Source organism: Podarcis muralis, chromosome 16, assembly GCF_964188315.1.
Source record: "Podarcis muralis chromosome 16, rPodMur119.hap1.1, whole genome shotgun sequence".
In the NCBI taxonomy this organism is placed as follows: Eukaryota; Metazoa; Chordata; class Lepidosauria; order Squamata; family Lacertidae; genus Podarcis; species Podarcis muralis.
In genome coordinates, this window is record NC_135670.1 from 21,733,315 (window position 1) to 21,746,156 (window position 12,842).

A 12,842-nucleotide genomic window follows, 5' to 3' on the forward strand; every position below is an offset into this window, starting at 1 on the left:
AAGTAAAGTAATTGTTAGCCCCCCAGTTTCCCCACAAACTTGTCCCATTTTTTGCCTGACCAAAGGTGGCAACTCTACCCTTATTTATTTACAGTCCTACCTTGGATCCCGAACGCCTTGGTACTCGGACATTTTGGCTCCCGAACACCAGAAACCCGGAAGTGAGTATTCCGGTTTGTGAACATTCTTTGGAATCCAAAAGTCCGACAGGGCTTTCATGGCTTCTGATTGGCTGGAGGCACTTCCTGCAGCCAATCGGAAGCCATGCTTTGGTTTCCGAACGTTTTGGAAGTCGAATGGGCTTCTGGAATGGTTTCCGTTCGACTTCCAAGGTATGACTGTATCATTATTTGTTGCAGAAAACAGGCCTTGAAAATTGTGTGGCTTAAAACGAGAGAAAGGTGTGTTGGGAGGGAGAAGTCCATTCCCATGCCTTTCACGCAACTACCCATTGCCCTCTGATCTCTCACCTTATTGCCATTGTTGTACATGGCAACCAGGCAGAGGAGGTGGTAGAGGTGCCCGCATTTGCCCAGCTTTCCCACGAGCTCCGGTTTGGCCCCCTTGTGCCTGAGGATCCCCTCGTAGCCCGATGAGGACACCAGCCGCTCCATGCAGATGGTGCAGTCCTGTTGGAGAGAGACAAATTGGGGACATGAGTGGCTGTGTTAGAAACTGAGATATGAAAGCTAGGAGCTAAATGGCACATTAAACCTAGGTTATGGGAGCAACAACGGAGCGTCTAGGCGCGCTTTTTTAATAACAAGAATACAACGCTGAAAATGAATGAACTGCAGCTAAAATATTATGTTCATTCTTCACATGGTCTAGTCTTTCCCTTTCCTACCCCCCTAATATTCTTAAGAGGGTCTCTTCTCCAGACTTCAGAGAGTAGCTGGAAGTGGGGAGGCAGAAAAAGGTCCTCCTTTCCTTCCTTCCTCCCTGAAATCTTAGGCGCAGTATTGTGCCCAGAGCTCAGAAACTGCTCGCCCTAGTGAAATTCCCTGTCGCAAAATGCACCTAGAACAGTGGGAGTTTCAAACACTGGTGAGTGGTAAACACAGTGGATAAAACACGTTCTAGGGCTGTCTTCAATTTTGAAAGAGGCCAGGGGACACCCCTCTCTTTCTGCTCCTTCTTTTTGCAGGCACAGCTTCAGCATGAATACTTCCAGGGAAGGGGCACCCGACACCTCTGTTCCACAGCCAGTAATGTTCCGTTCAAATCTGCTTTCCTTGCCATTTCCACCCATTTGTTCCAATCCTGCCGCTCTGGAGCTCGTCTGCTCCATCTTCTGCATGACAAACCCTTCAGCTCAGTGGTGTAGCATTTGGGCAAGGGGCACAGGGGCGGTTGCCCCAGGTGCAAAAAATTGTGAGGGGTGCAAAATTTCAACACCCGGTGCTGCCTCAACAAGGCTGTGCTCTTCCGTCGTTGAGCTCCTTTGAAAATGACTTCTCCGTGCGAACCAGGAAGCCGCCTCCCCAGACAACAGAATAACTCTTCTTTTCTTATCTCTGTGGCTGTGATCTCCTGGGTGATGCGTACGCCATTAGGGAGTTGAATGCGTATTTCATCCATTTCCCTCTCACTCACCCATCCCTCCATGTGGCCCCGAGTGCTGGCAACCCACGCTACACCACTGCTTCAGCTATTTCAAGACAGTTTCCATGTCACCCCTTAGTCACCTCTTTTCCCAGGTCAAACACACCCAGATCTTCCAGTCATTTCTTAATATAGTTTGGCTTCCCTCTCCACTTGGATCAGGGGAAAGAATTCTTACACAGGCTTCTCTCTGGGATCTTAGCTTGCCCTTTGCTCAGGGTCTTTAGTCTTACATTTTGTATTCTTCTAAGGGATTTAGTGTGACATAACTGGATCCCCCATGAAGTAGATTAGACTGAGAGATAGCAGGCAGCTCACCTCATCTGGGGGGTTCTTCACCTTCTGGATGTAACGTCTCACTACATCTTCAGGGTTCTTGCCTGTACAGAATAAAAGAGCACTGGAACTAGATCATTCTCTATTACATAGTCTTCCTTTCTTATAAGAAAAAATAGTATTACATTTCTATCCCCTTCAAAGAGCTCAAGTTGGCATGCATGGTCCCTCCCCCGTCTGTTTTATCCTCACCAAACCCCTGCGATGTAGGTTCACCTATGTCGGCTTGGCATTTAGCAATACGTGCGAAATTTGGTCAGCACCTTAACTATGATTTATTTCCTGCCCTAATAAACCATGACGTGAAGTCTTGGGGGGCTTACAAACCCTGGTTTGCTTAAACCATGGCTTAGCATTCTGTGTAGTAATAACAACAACAATGATAATAATGATGATGTTAATAATAATAATAATAATAATAATAATAATAATAATAATAATAATAATTTATTACTTATACCCCACCCATCTCGCCAGGCCTCCTCAGCCACTCTGAGTGGCTTACAACAGGATATTAAAAACACAATAAAACATCAAACATTTAAAAACTACCCTAAACAGGGCTGCCTTCAGATGTCTTCTAAAAGTCAGATAGTTGTTTATTTCCTTGACATCTGATGGGAAGGTGTTCCACAGGGTGGTGCCACTACTGAGAATGCCCTCTGCCTGATTCCCTGTAGCTTCACTTCTCGCAGGGAGGGAACCGCCAGAAGGCCCTCAGAGCTGGACCTCAGTGAACAATGAACAGTGAACAGGCTGAACAATGTTGGTGGAGACTCTCCTTCAGGTATACAGGGCCGAGGCCATTTAGGGCTTTAAAGGTCAGCACCAACACTTTGAATTGTGCTCGGAAACATACTGGGAGTTAATGAAGGTCTTTCAGGACTGGTGTTAGATGGTCTCAGGGGCCACTCCTGGTCACCAGTCTAGCTGCCGCATTCTGGATTAGTTGCAGTTTCTGGGTCACCTTCCAAGGTAGCCCCACGTAGAGTGCATTGCAATAGTCCAAGCGGGAGATAACTAGAGCATGCACTACTCTGCCAAGACAGTCCACGGGCAGGTAGGATCTCAGCCTGCGTACCAGATGGAGCTGGTATACAGCTGCCCTCTACACAGAATTGACCTGTGCCTCCATGGACAGCTGTGAGTGTAAATCTGGCACCCTTACTTAACCATGGTTTGTTTGGTCATCTCACTCCAGGAACTCACCAGACTACAAAGTCATGAGGCAAGAGCAGCTGGAAAACAAACCAAACTTGGGAGAAACAAGCCATGGTTTGTCTGGTCACCTGTGAGATGTGTGCTTCAACAAACCACGGTTTAGCATTATGTGCAAACCAGACCTTTACAATGGCAAGCATTGCCCAGAGCCACAGGCTTGGGGCCTGGCCACAAATATTGGATACTGACCCTGGTCCCGGGCCTGAATTTAGGTATCTGTGGTATCAGTCAGATATGGGGCAAAGGCCTCATTGAGAGGTGCAGAGAAACTCACTCACTTTTTTTCAGGTGTTTCTTCTTGGTCTTCCGGCAGATCCCGGTGATTCCGGGCACCGGCTTCATGTCACTCTTATTGACAGGTGGTGGGTGCAGGATGGGCTTTGGCGCTCGAGTGAGGCAGACAGGCAGGCCCGCTGCACACATCAAGATGCCTGTCATCCCTGGGCCCAATAAAGACAAGGAAAGAGAGAGAGAAAGAGAGAGAGAGAGAAGTATTATCATTCGCTCTTTCCAGGCACAGCCCGCAATTTAAAACTCCATTTCTGAACGCCACCCCCACCCCTCCATATTTTTTGCTCTGGAGCTTTTCCCATGAAAAAGCTGAATTGGAGCAAATGTCAATTCATGGGAAAGCCGAATTGGCGTTTGCTCTGATTCAGCTGTAAAGAGCAGGTTTTCGAGGGGAAAGCTCAGGGCAAACAAGAACAATAGTGCTTGGACACCAAGCATAGACCTCTTCCTTTAAGTGTGGATAAGCCAAGAGATAAGGTAGATAGGTAGGTAAGTAGATGATGAGAGAGAGAGAGAGAGAGAGAGAGAGAGTCAGATAGATACTGTATTGGCCCGAATATAAGCCGCAGCTTTAAAGTTGGAGGGTGAAAAGGGAAAAAATACCCGAATATAAGCCGCTCCCTTCCTCGCTGCTCCTGGCTGTGTACTGGGGGGGGGGGGTGAGCCGAACTGCGTTGCTGGTGGCCTTTCGCCTTCCTCGCTCTCACCCTTGCTGTCCTTGGGGGAGAGGATGGGGGACTACGCATGGGGCAGGCGCCGCTTCACCGCGCTCCTGGTGCTGTTTGCCCCATGCTCCTGGTTGCATACCGTAAGGTCGCAAATATAAGCCACACTTTAACTTTTCACGGTCGGAATTTGGGGGGAAAGTGCGGCTTATATTCAGGCCAATAAAGTAGATAGACAGATAGACAGATAGACAGATAGACAGATAGATTAGATGATAGATAGATAGATAGATGATTGATAGATAGATAGATAGATAGATAGATAGATAGATAGATAGATGATAGATGATAGATAGATAGAGATAGATAAATGATAGATGATAGATAGATAGATAGATAGATAGATAGATGATAGATAGATGATAGATAGATAGATAGATAGATAGATAGATAGATAGATAGACAGACAGATAGATGATAGATAGATAGATGATAGATAGATGATAGATAGATATAGATGATAGATAGATAGATAGATAGATAGATAGATAGATAGATAGATAGATGATAGATAGATGATAGATAGATAGATAGATAGATAGATAGATAGATAGATAGATGATATAGAGCACACAAGGTGAAACAAGGCTGAATGGGGAAGGAACTCATGGGTGAGGCTGTGGATTTCCCAGCCTCCTGCCATCTTATGCTCTCCAGATAGTTTGGCCTACATCTCCCCTTAACCCCAGCCAGCATGGATGCCAGCCAAGTTGATTTAAGCCCTCAGAGGCCACATTCACACCCTATAGATAAAGCACATGAAAAAGAACATGGCCTCCCCCAGAGAACCTTGGGAACAGTAGTTCAGTTAAGGGTGCTGAAAGTTGTTAGGAGACTACCTCTTCCCCTCAAAGCTGTTTGCGCAAGAAGTGAAACCATAAAATCATAAATAAAAACGGTAAAAGACCACCATTTAAAACAGTGGTTCTCAAACGTTTTCAGACCACCGGCCCCAGTGCCCCTTACCCTAGAAATAGCATTCTTCAGGATAGCGGTTTACATGACTCGTTAAGGAAAATAACAACACAATAAAATTAGAGATGGGAAGACCTTGAATAAACCCGGGAAAATGGGGGGGGGGAGGTTTTTTTCTGTGTGTTTTTTCCAAAGCCTTTTTTTCTGGAAAAATTGGGGTGGGGGAGTGTATGGAATATTCTTTTTTTTTTCAAATTTTCTGGGGAAAAACAGCTTTGGAGAAAAACGGGGGGAAACGGGGGGGGGGGGGAATCTGGTTTTTTCCAGGCCTTCCCATTTCTAAATAAAATTCAGAACAGTAATAATGAATGGCACATTCATTCAAATTCCAATGAAAATATTTAGTGGAATTAATTCAACAAAATTGAGGAACTTGATCAAGGTCAGATAGTCGTTGACGCCTCCAGCACACACACCCTGCCACCCCCTAAGCCTCTTAGCACCTCCCAGGTGATCCCACTGTCCCCCCAGGAGAGTGTGGTACCATCCACTTTGGGAGCCACTGATTTAAAACCTTCAAAAGATTAAAACCAACGATAAACTGAAAACATTCATCAACACTCCACATCTCAAGGTAGGCTGAGCTTGCTGCTCTTACCTGCCAGGGCAGGGTGCACTGGGCCAGTGCCATTCAGGTTCTTGACTGGAAGGGCAGGAACCCTGCAGAGAGAAACAAAGGAGAATGGATGGGCACGATCAGACTGTTGACATTTCCATTCCACAAGGGCAGACTTGTGGAATTGTTGTGTGTCACATGTCTGTTTACATTCCAGCACAGCTTGCTGGGAACTTCCGTTGTGTATAGCTTTTGCTTTTGGTTGTTCTCTCTGAGACGGCATGAGAGAGAGAGACGACATGTTTCTTTGTTCTGATTTATGATTAATAAATCTGTACTTGTACAAGCCTTCCACAAGCCTCACACCTATTCTGTGTGCGCAGTTCGATCTGCTGATAGCGTGCCCTGGCTGAGTAAGCCTGGGTCGCTGATTTACATTAGAGCAGAAGTAATGGTCTTTGCAGTGGGATGGCTGGAAGGAGATGGCCCAGCTGGGGCTAGCCAGCTGGCCTCCTGGCCCTCTACATGCCGACACATACTTCTCATAAACAGCAACTGCGGGAAAATAAGTATCTACAGTGGTACCTCGGGTTAAGTACTTAATTTGTTCCGGAGGTCCGTTCTTAACCTGAAACTGTTTTTAACCTGAAGCACCACTTTAGCTAATGGGGCCTCCTACTGCCGCCACGCCGCAGGAACACGATTTCTGTTTTCATCCTGAACCAAAGTTCTTAACCCAAGGTACTATTTCTGGGTTAGCGGAGTCTGTAACCTGGTGTATGTAACCTGAAGCATATGTAACCCGAGGTACTGTACTTTACATCTACTTACTTTCCTGCACTGCAGGAGATTGGACTAGTTGACATTTCAGGTCATTTCCAACTTTTCAGTTCTATGATTCTATATTTATTTATGTATTTATTTATTTACAACATGCATTTGAATTCAAACAATAATCATAATCATAAACATATAGGATCCCCTGAATCCTTAGACTTCCCTCCATCCTTCCATGGTTTCCATTATCAAACTTTTTCTACTGCATCATATAACTTCTCCATTTTTCTTAAAAATCCATTTTTACTTAGATCTCAATCAACTGATGGCTTGAACTTGAAGTATAGATGATACTGTCTTGAGCCCTGAATGGAGTAAAAAAGAAGAAGTTTGGGAACCATTTGTTTCTACACTGACAGGCAGAAGCATCCCAGGATTTCAGGCAGGAAACTCTCCCAGCTCTACCTAGAGAAGACATTGGGGATGGAACCTGGAACCTTCTGCACACAAAAGCAGATGCTCTCCCCCTGTGAGCTACAACCCTTCCTGGTGACATTTCATTACAGGGCTCATTTCTGATCACCGACAGTATTTCCTGCGCAGACAACTACATTGTGCAGTCCAAGGATTGAAGAAATCAAAGCGCTCCATATAACAGTTCATCAGTAACACATAGAGACTTATCTTATCAGAGGATTGTATTATTAAAGGTGGGTGGCAGATGAGTCATAGGGGGCGTAGGGTTACCTATGGGCACTCAGTGAGCGCATGGCTCAGCTGATATTTCAATATTTGGGGGGGGGGGGGTAACTGCTAACTCCTCAGGGGACCAATTTTAGTGCTCTAGAATTACCGCATGAAGGTTAATCCAGAGGGATGTCCCTGCTGTGATAAACTTGTGAGGGAAGTGGGAGGAGGCAAATAAACATTTGGATGAAGACCGTTCAGTGACAGACCTTGTCAACATGACAGGAACGCAGAAGGCTGCCTTAATTAGAGCTTTCTCTAGCTCAGCATTGTCTACACCAGGGGTCAGCAAACTTTTTCAGCAGAGGACTGTCCCTCAGACCTTGTGGGGGGCCAGACTATATATTTTTTTTGGGGGGGGATGAATGAATTCCTATGCCCCACAAATAACCCAGAGATGCATTTTAAATAACAGCACACATTCTACTCATGTAAAAACACCAGGCAGGCCCCACAAATAACCCAGAGATGAATTTTAAATAAAATGACACATTCTACTCATGTAAAAACACGCTGATTCCCAGACCATCCACGGGCTGGATTGAGAAGGCGGTTGGGCTGGATCCGGACCCTGGGCCTTAGTTTGCCTATCCATGGTCTACAATGACTGATAGCATCCCTCTAGCATTTCAGGCAGGAATTCCTCCCAGTCCTACCTAGAGATGCCGGGGATTGAATTTGGCGTCTCCTGCCTGCAAATCAGAGGCTTTGCTACTGAGCTACAACATTTTCCCTAAACAAACATTAAGATTCTAGTCCTTATGCTTCTTCTTTGAGAAAAGGCTGCATTAAGAGGGACATAGGAAGACAGACCATTGGCTCATTTGGCTCAGTCCTGCTCCAACGGACTGCAGTTTCAGACAGGTGCCTCTGCCAGCTTCCACCTGGCTTTCACCTGTCTTCTGAAGCTGCCTTCTATTGAGCCATGCCATTGACCCATCTAGCATACGGAATGAATGGCAGCGCCTCACCAGGGTTTCAAGCAAGGAGCCATTCCCATACCCGGAGATGCCATTGGAGACTGAACCCAGAACCTGTGCAAAGCAGATGCTCTACCACTGTTCTGCGACCCTTCCCCTATCACAGGAGGAGTCTATTGCACAGAGTCAGACCATTGGTCCATGCTGTTCTGACTTTCTTTGCTTGCTTGCTTAAATCTATTTGCTTGCTTGTTGTCTTGGCTATAACCGTCATTTGGCTGGCCAACAAGATTTCAATCCTGAATTCGATCTGGCTCAGTATTGCTCAACACTGACTTCCAGAGGCTCCCAAGGATTCAGACAGGGGTGTTTTCCCAGCAGTAGGGTGGCGCTGTGGTCTAAACCACTGAGCCTCTTGGGCTTGCCGATCAGAAGGTCGGCGGTTCGAATCCCCACGATGGGTTGAGCTCCCGTTGCTCTGTCCCAGCTTCTGCCAACCTAGCAGTTTGAAAGCACGCCAGTGCAAGTAGATAAATAGGCACTGCTGTGGCAGGAAGGTAAACAGTGTTTCCGTGCGCTCTGGTTTCTGTCACAGTGTTCCGTTGTGCCAGAAGCTGTTTAGTCATGCTGGCCTCATAACCCGGAAAGCTGTCTGTGGTCAAACGCCAGCTCCCTCGGCCTGAAAACGAGATGAGCGCCGCAACCCCATAGTCGCCTTTGACTGGACTTAACCGTCCAGGGGTGCTTTACATTTATTTTTTTAAAACCTTTTCCCAGCCCTATCTGAGGATTTTATTTATCTCACAAATTTGTAAACCGCTTCACGGTGGCCATTTAAGTGATGCACAAAAATAAAACACACAAAGAGAAAGGAAACAAATTCTAAAAACAACTAAAACCATTCCTACAAACACAAATAGAATTATTCCTAGGGGTTGTCTCACTTCAGGGAAAGCCTTCTTAAACAAAAAGCATCTTCTGTTTGGCACCTTAATATCATTATACTGGATTTCTGTCTAATTTTACCCAGTAACTGATTCTAGAGGGCTGGAGCTGAAACCCCAAAAGCCTGGTTTTTAGTATAGACTATGTGCGTGTCTGGGGCATGCTGGACTCTCAGCAGTGCCCAGGTAAGGAGAGTCATTACCGACGGGGGATGTATGGGGGAAAGTTATCCAGAGATTGAACCTGGGACTTCCTGCATGCAAAGAAGATGTTCTGCCACTCCTCACAAAAACAGCAATTGGCCATGGCGGGATTTGAACCCACATCTACACGCTGCATCCAAACTCACCTGATTGCTAGCTTGGTCTTCATGGCTCCTTCCTACGGCTGTCTCCCCACCCCTTTGAGAAAGAAAACAGGCTGGGCGGCCCCTCTAGGTTGGGATTAGGAGACCAGCAGGTCAGTCGGTTTAAGAAAGGAGCATAATCTCCTTTTGAAAGTGACAGAACAGCGCAGCTCCTCTGTCAGTGGCTTCAAGGCTTTGCAATGCATCAGTGGCTGGATGTGGGGCGGGGAGGCCAACCGCTGATAATGGATGGAGATTACGAGGATGGAGTGGTTTTTCACAAGTGGGTGGAGCTAAGAGAGCAGACGGCAAAAAAGGTGGAGCCTTTTCTGGCTATAGGCAACAATTCTGCTACATGCCAGCCCCACTGATCTGAATGGGGTGGCGGTGGTTTAGGCACTTGCATAAGTCTCACCTGCTCCAAAATAAATTGGCCTTGGAAGTGCTTAACTGTGACCAGATTGTGCCCTGCATATCTGCTTTAAAAGTTGCAGTCTGTTTTACCACACATATACAAATCTGAGAAAAATACAGGCTGATAGATGATAGATAGATAGATAGATAGATAGATAGATAGATAGATAGATAGATAGATAGATTAGATAGATAGACAGATGATAGATAGATAGATAGATGATAGATAGATAGATAGATAGATAGATAGATAGATGATAGATAGATAGATAGAGATGATAGAAAGTAGATATAGATGATAGATACATGATAGAGATAGATCATGATAGATAGATAGATGATAGATAGATGATAGATAGATGGATAGATAGATAGATGATAGATAGATAGATAGATAGATGATAGATAGATAGATAGATAGATAGATGATAGATAGACAGACCCACATTGCTAATGACTATTAGTATTTAGAAACCAGACTACTGGCTCAGTGGCTGAGGGGGTCAAGGAACGTTCATAAACATTCCAACTTCTCAGAAGAAATTTGCAGCCACGAGTCATACGTGACTTTCCACTTCTTGCTACGTATCTCGCTTGTGTCAGCTGCACAGTCTTAGGTGAAACGTAGTACTGCGATGTGTGCCAGCTTATAGCCCAGTCCCAGAATGTTGCCTTGTCTGGGGTAATCCTATAAGGAGAGCTATTTATGTCCCCTGCCTGTAGTCTTCAAGGCTCACTTCGGAATATACCACCAGCAGAGTGCTCTACTGGAGCACAGGCTCCTTCGACACCTATGGATGCACTTGGTTTTCTGGGGCATGTCTCTAATAAATCACTAGTTCCATTTTGCCTCAGGCAGGGGTTATTGGCATGCAACAGGACAGCCTTCTCTGACTTCCAGCTACTCTTAATACCGGGTCTCTAATGCTTTAGCTGGAGCTGTCAGGGATTGAACCTGAGGCCTTCTGCGTGCAAAGCAACTGCCCAGCCAATAGCCCCTCCCACTAGGGCAGGGTGGGGTGCTTTCCAAGGCCCACATGCCAGTGGTGGGCAGGGCCAGGGCTAAAAGAGGTGCAAAGGTTTCCTTTGTGCAATAGGCTAATTTCTACACATGCTTACACCCCCAGCTCTGCATCCTCCATCCAGAGATGCAGGAGGTATTGTTAAGAGTTTGTGGACTCCTTCTGCAGCTCTAGGCAAAAAACGCTCAGAGTGCAAAGCAGGGACAGTGAGGGGTGTGGCCAGGGAAGAGGAGGCGTGGCCAGGGGAGAGTTACAAGGGCCAAACAGAGAGGCCTGGAGGGCCAGACCTTCTGGTTTGAAGCCACGTGGGTACTTAGCAACTTGTCCTGTGCTCCAGGGTACCATTTAGGAAGGGTGGCCCTTCCCTTCGCTCAGAATCTGAGATATTCTGCATGCAGAACATGCGCACAGCTGCTGAGCTATGGCCCCTCCCTGAACTCACAAGCGAAAGCGCTCGGAAACCGAAGTCGTGCACATGCTGCACTTCCAATGCCCTGGAGCCGACGTTCCATTTTGAAGCGTTGTTGACAAATGCGTTGACATGTTTATAATAACAGGACAATTATGGGCTGTTTCTGTTTCCCCACTCCCTGCTGTATATCTAGTATAGCATTTCTGTGTCGGAGTTAAACACTCCGCTCTTCTGCTCCCAAATCAGCAGGATAGAAGCTCATGCAGAGTAAACAAAAGTCAGGGCATAACACAGAAAGAGGAAATAATGTGTACTCCTCTCTCTCTCTCTCTCTCTCTCTCTCTCTCTCTGGGTGGGGAAATTCAGTGACCCTGGCAGCCAGCATTGTCAACGGTCAAGGATGTTGGGAACTGGCTGGAGTCCCACAGCATCTGAAGGGAAAGCCCTGATCTTTGCAATCGCAGTGGGACCCGACCCTCCCCCATGAGTTTGTGTGGTCATCTCACAGAATTACAATTCCCAGAGTTCTCTGGGAAGAGGGGCTGGCTGTTAAACCACTCTGAAAATAGTAGCTTCTCTGGGAGAGAAATACAGTGGTACCTCGGGTTACATACGCTTCAGGTTACAGACTCCACTAACCCAGAAATAGTGCTTCAGGTTAAGAACTTTGCTTCAGGATGAGAACAGAAATCGTGCTCCGGTGGCACGGGAGCAGCAGGAGGCCCCATTAACTAAAGTGGTGCTTCAGGTTAAGAACAGTTTCAGGTTAAGAACGGACCCCCGGAATGAATTAAGTACTTAACCTGAGGTACCACTGTAGTGATCTCCTAACAGCACCTGTCGCAAACTACAGCTCCCAGAATTCTTGGGGGGGGGGGGAGCCACAACTATTTAAAGTGGCATTGTAGTGTTTTAAATGAATGGTGGGAGTGTCTCAAATCCCTTAGTGGCACCACTGAATCTGACACCAGCAACCAACCTTGATTCTGCTATCACTAAGATGGACAAGCAGCGGAAATTCAAACCACACCTCTTGCAGATTTGGCAGCCGTTTACTGGCACTGATTTGCCTGTGAAGCACCCTGATAAAGAATAGAATGTTTTAAGAGCAGGTGCAGAGTGCGTTTTGCAACTGCTCCTGAGAAAGCTCAGCCACATATCTAGGATTAGGGTACAGTCAGTGGGTGAAGGGGCAAGCTTGAACCCTTGACATATCTCTTCTCCCCCTTTTTTAAAAAAATAAATCTTTATTGGTTTAAAATGCAAACGTACAACGAAGGTAAGTATAGAAAAGTTAAATACAAAAAAAAGAATACATCAAGACATAAAAGTAGGAAAAAAATTTAAAATACAAAAAAGGAAAGAAGAAAAAGAAAAAGAACCAAAAATTTATACAAAATCATGTGTATCAAATAAAAGTTTCTGCATAAAACTTCCAATCATTTTCATTATACTGTTTCTGTTGTCATGGTTTTATCACACAGCTTTACTTTATACCCTTTTTCATACATTTCCCTAGAGTATTTGTTTCATTTATTTTTGTTTACAAG

At 45.8% G+C, this 12,842-nt stretch overlaps 1 protein-coding gene across 2 annotated transcripts in view; it reads right to left on the minus strand.

Annotated features, from left to right (window-relative positions):
• Positions 1-12,842, minus strand: part of DTX1 (deltex E3 ubiquitin ligase 1) — a 60,806-nt gene that overhangs the window by 12,311 nt on the left and 35,653 nt on the right. For both annotated transcript variants that reach the window (XM_028710111.2, XM_028710112.2), the window contains exons 4-7: positions 5,752-5,813; positions 3,441-3,602; positions 1,924-1,985; positions 471-629 (exon numbers count right to left, since the gene is read on the minus strand). In XM_028710111.2, the coding sequence (XP_028565944.2) occupies positions 471-629; positions 1,924-1,985; positions 3,441-3,602; positions 5,752-5,813 (445 nt within the window). The remainder of the gene's footprint in view (positions 1-470; positions 630-1,923; positions 1,986-3,440; positions 3,603-5,751; positions 5,814-12,842) is intronic.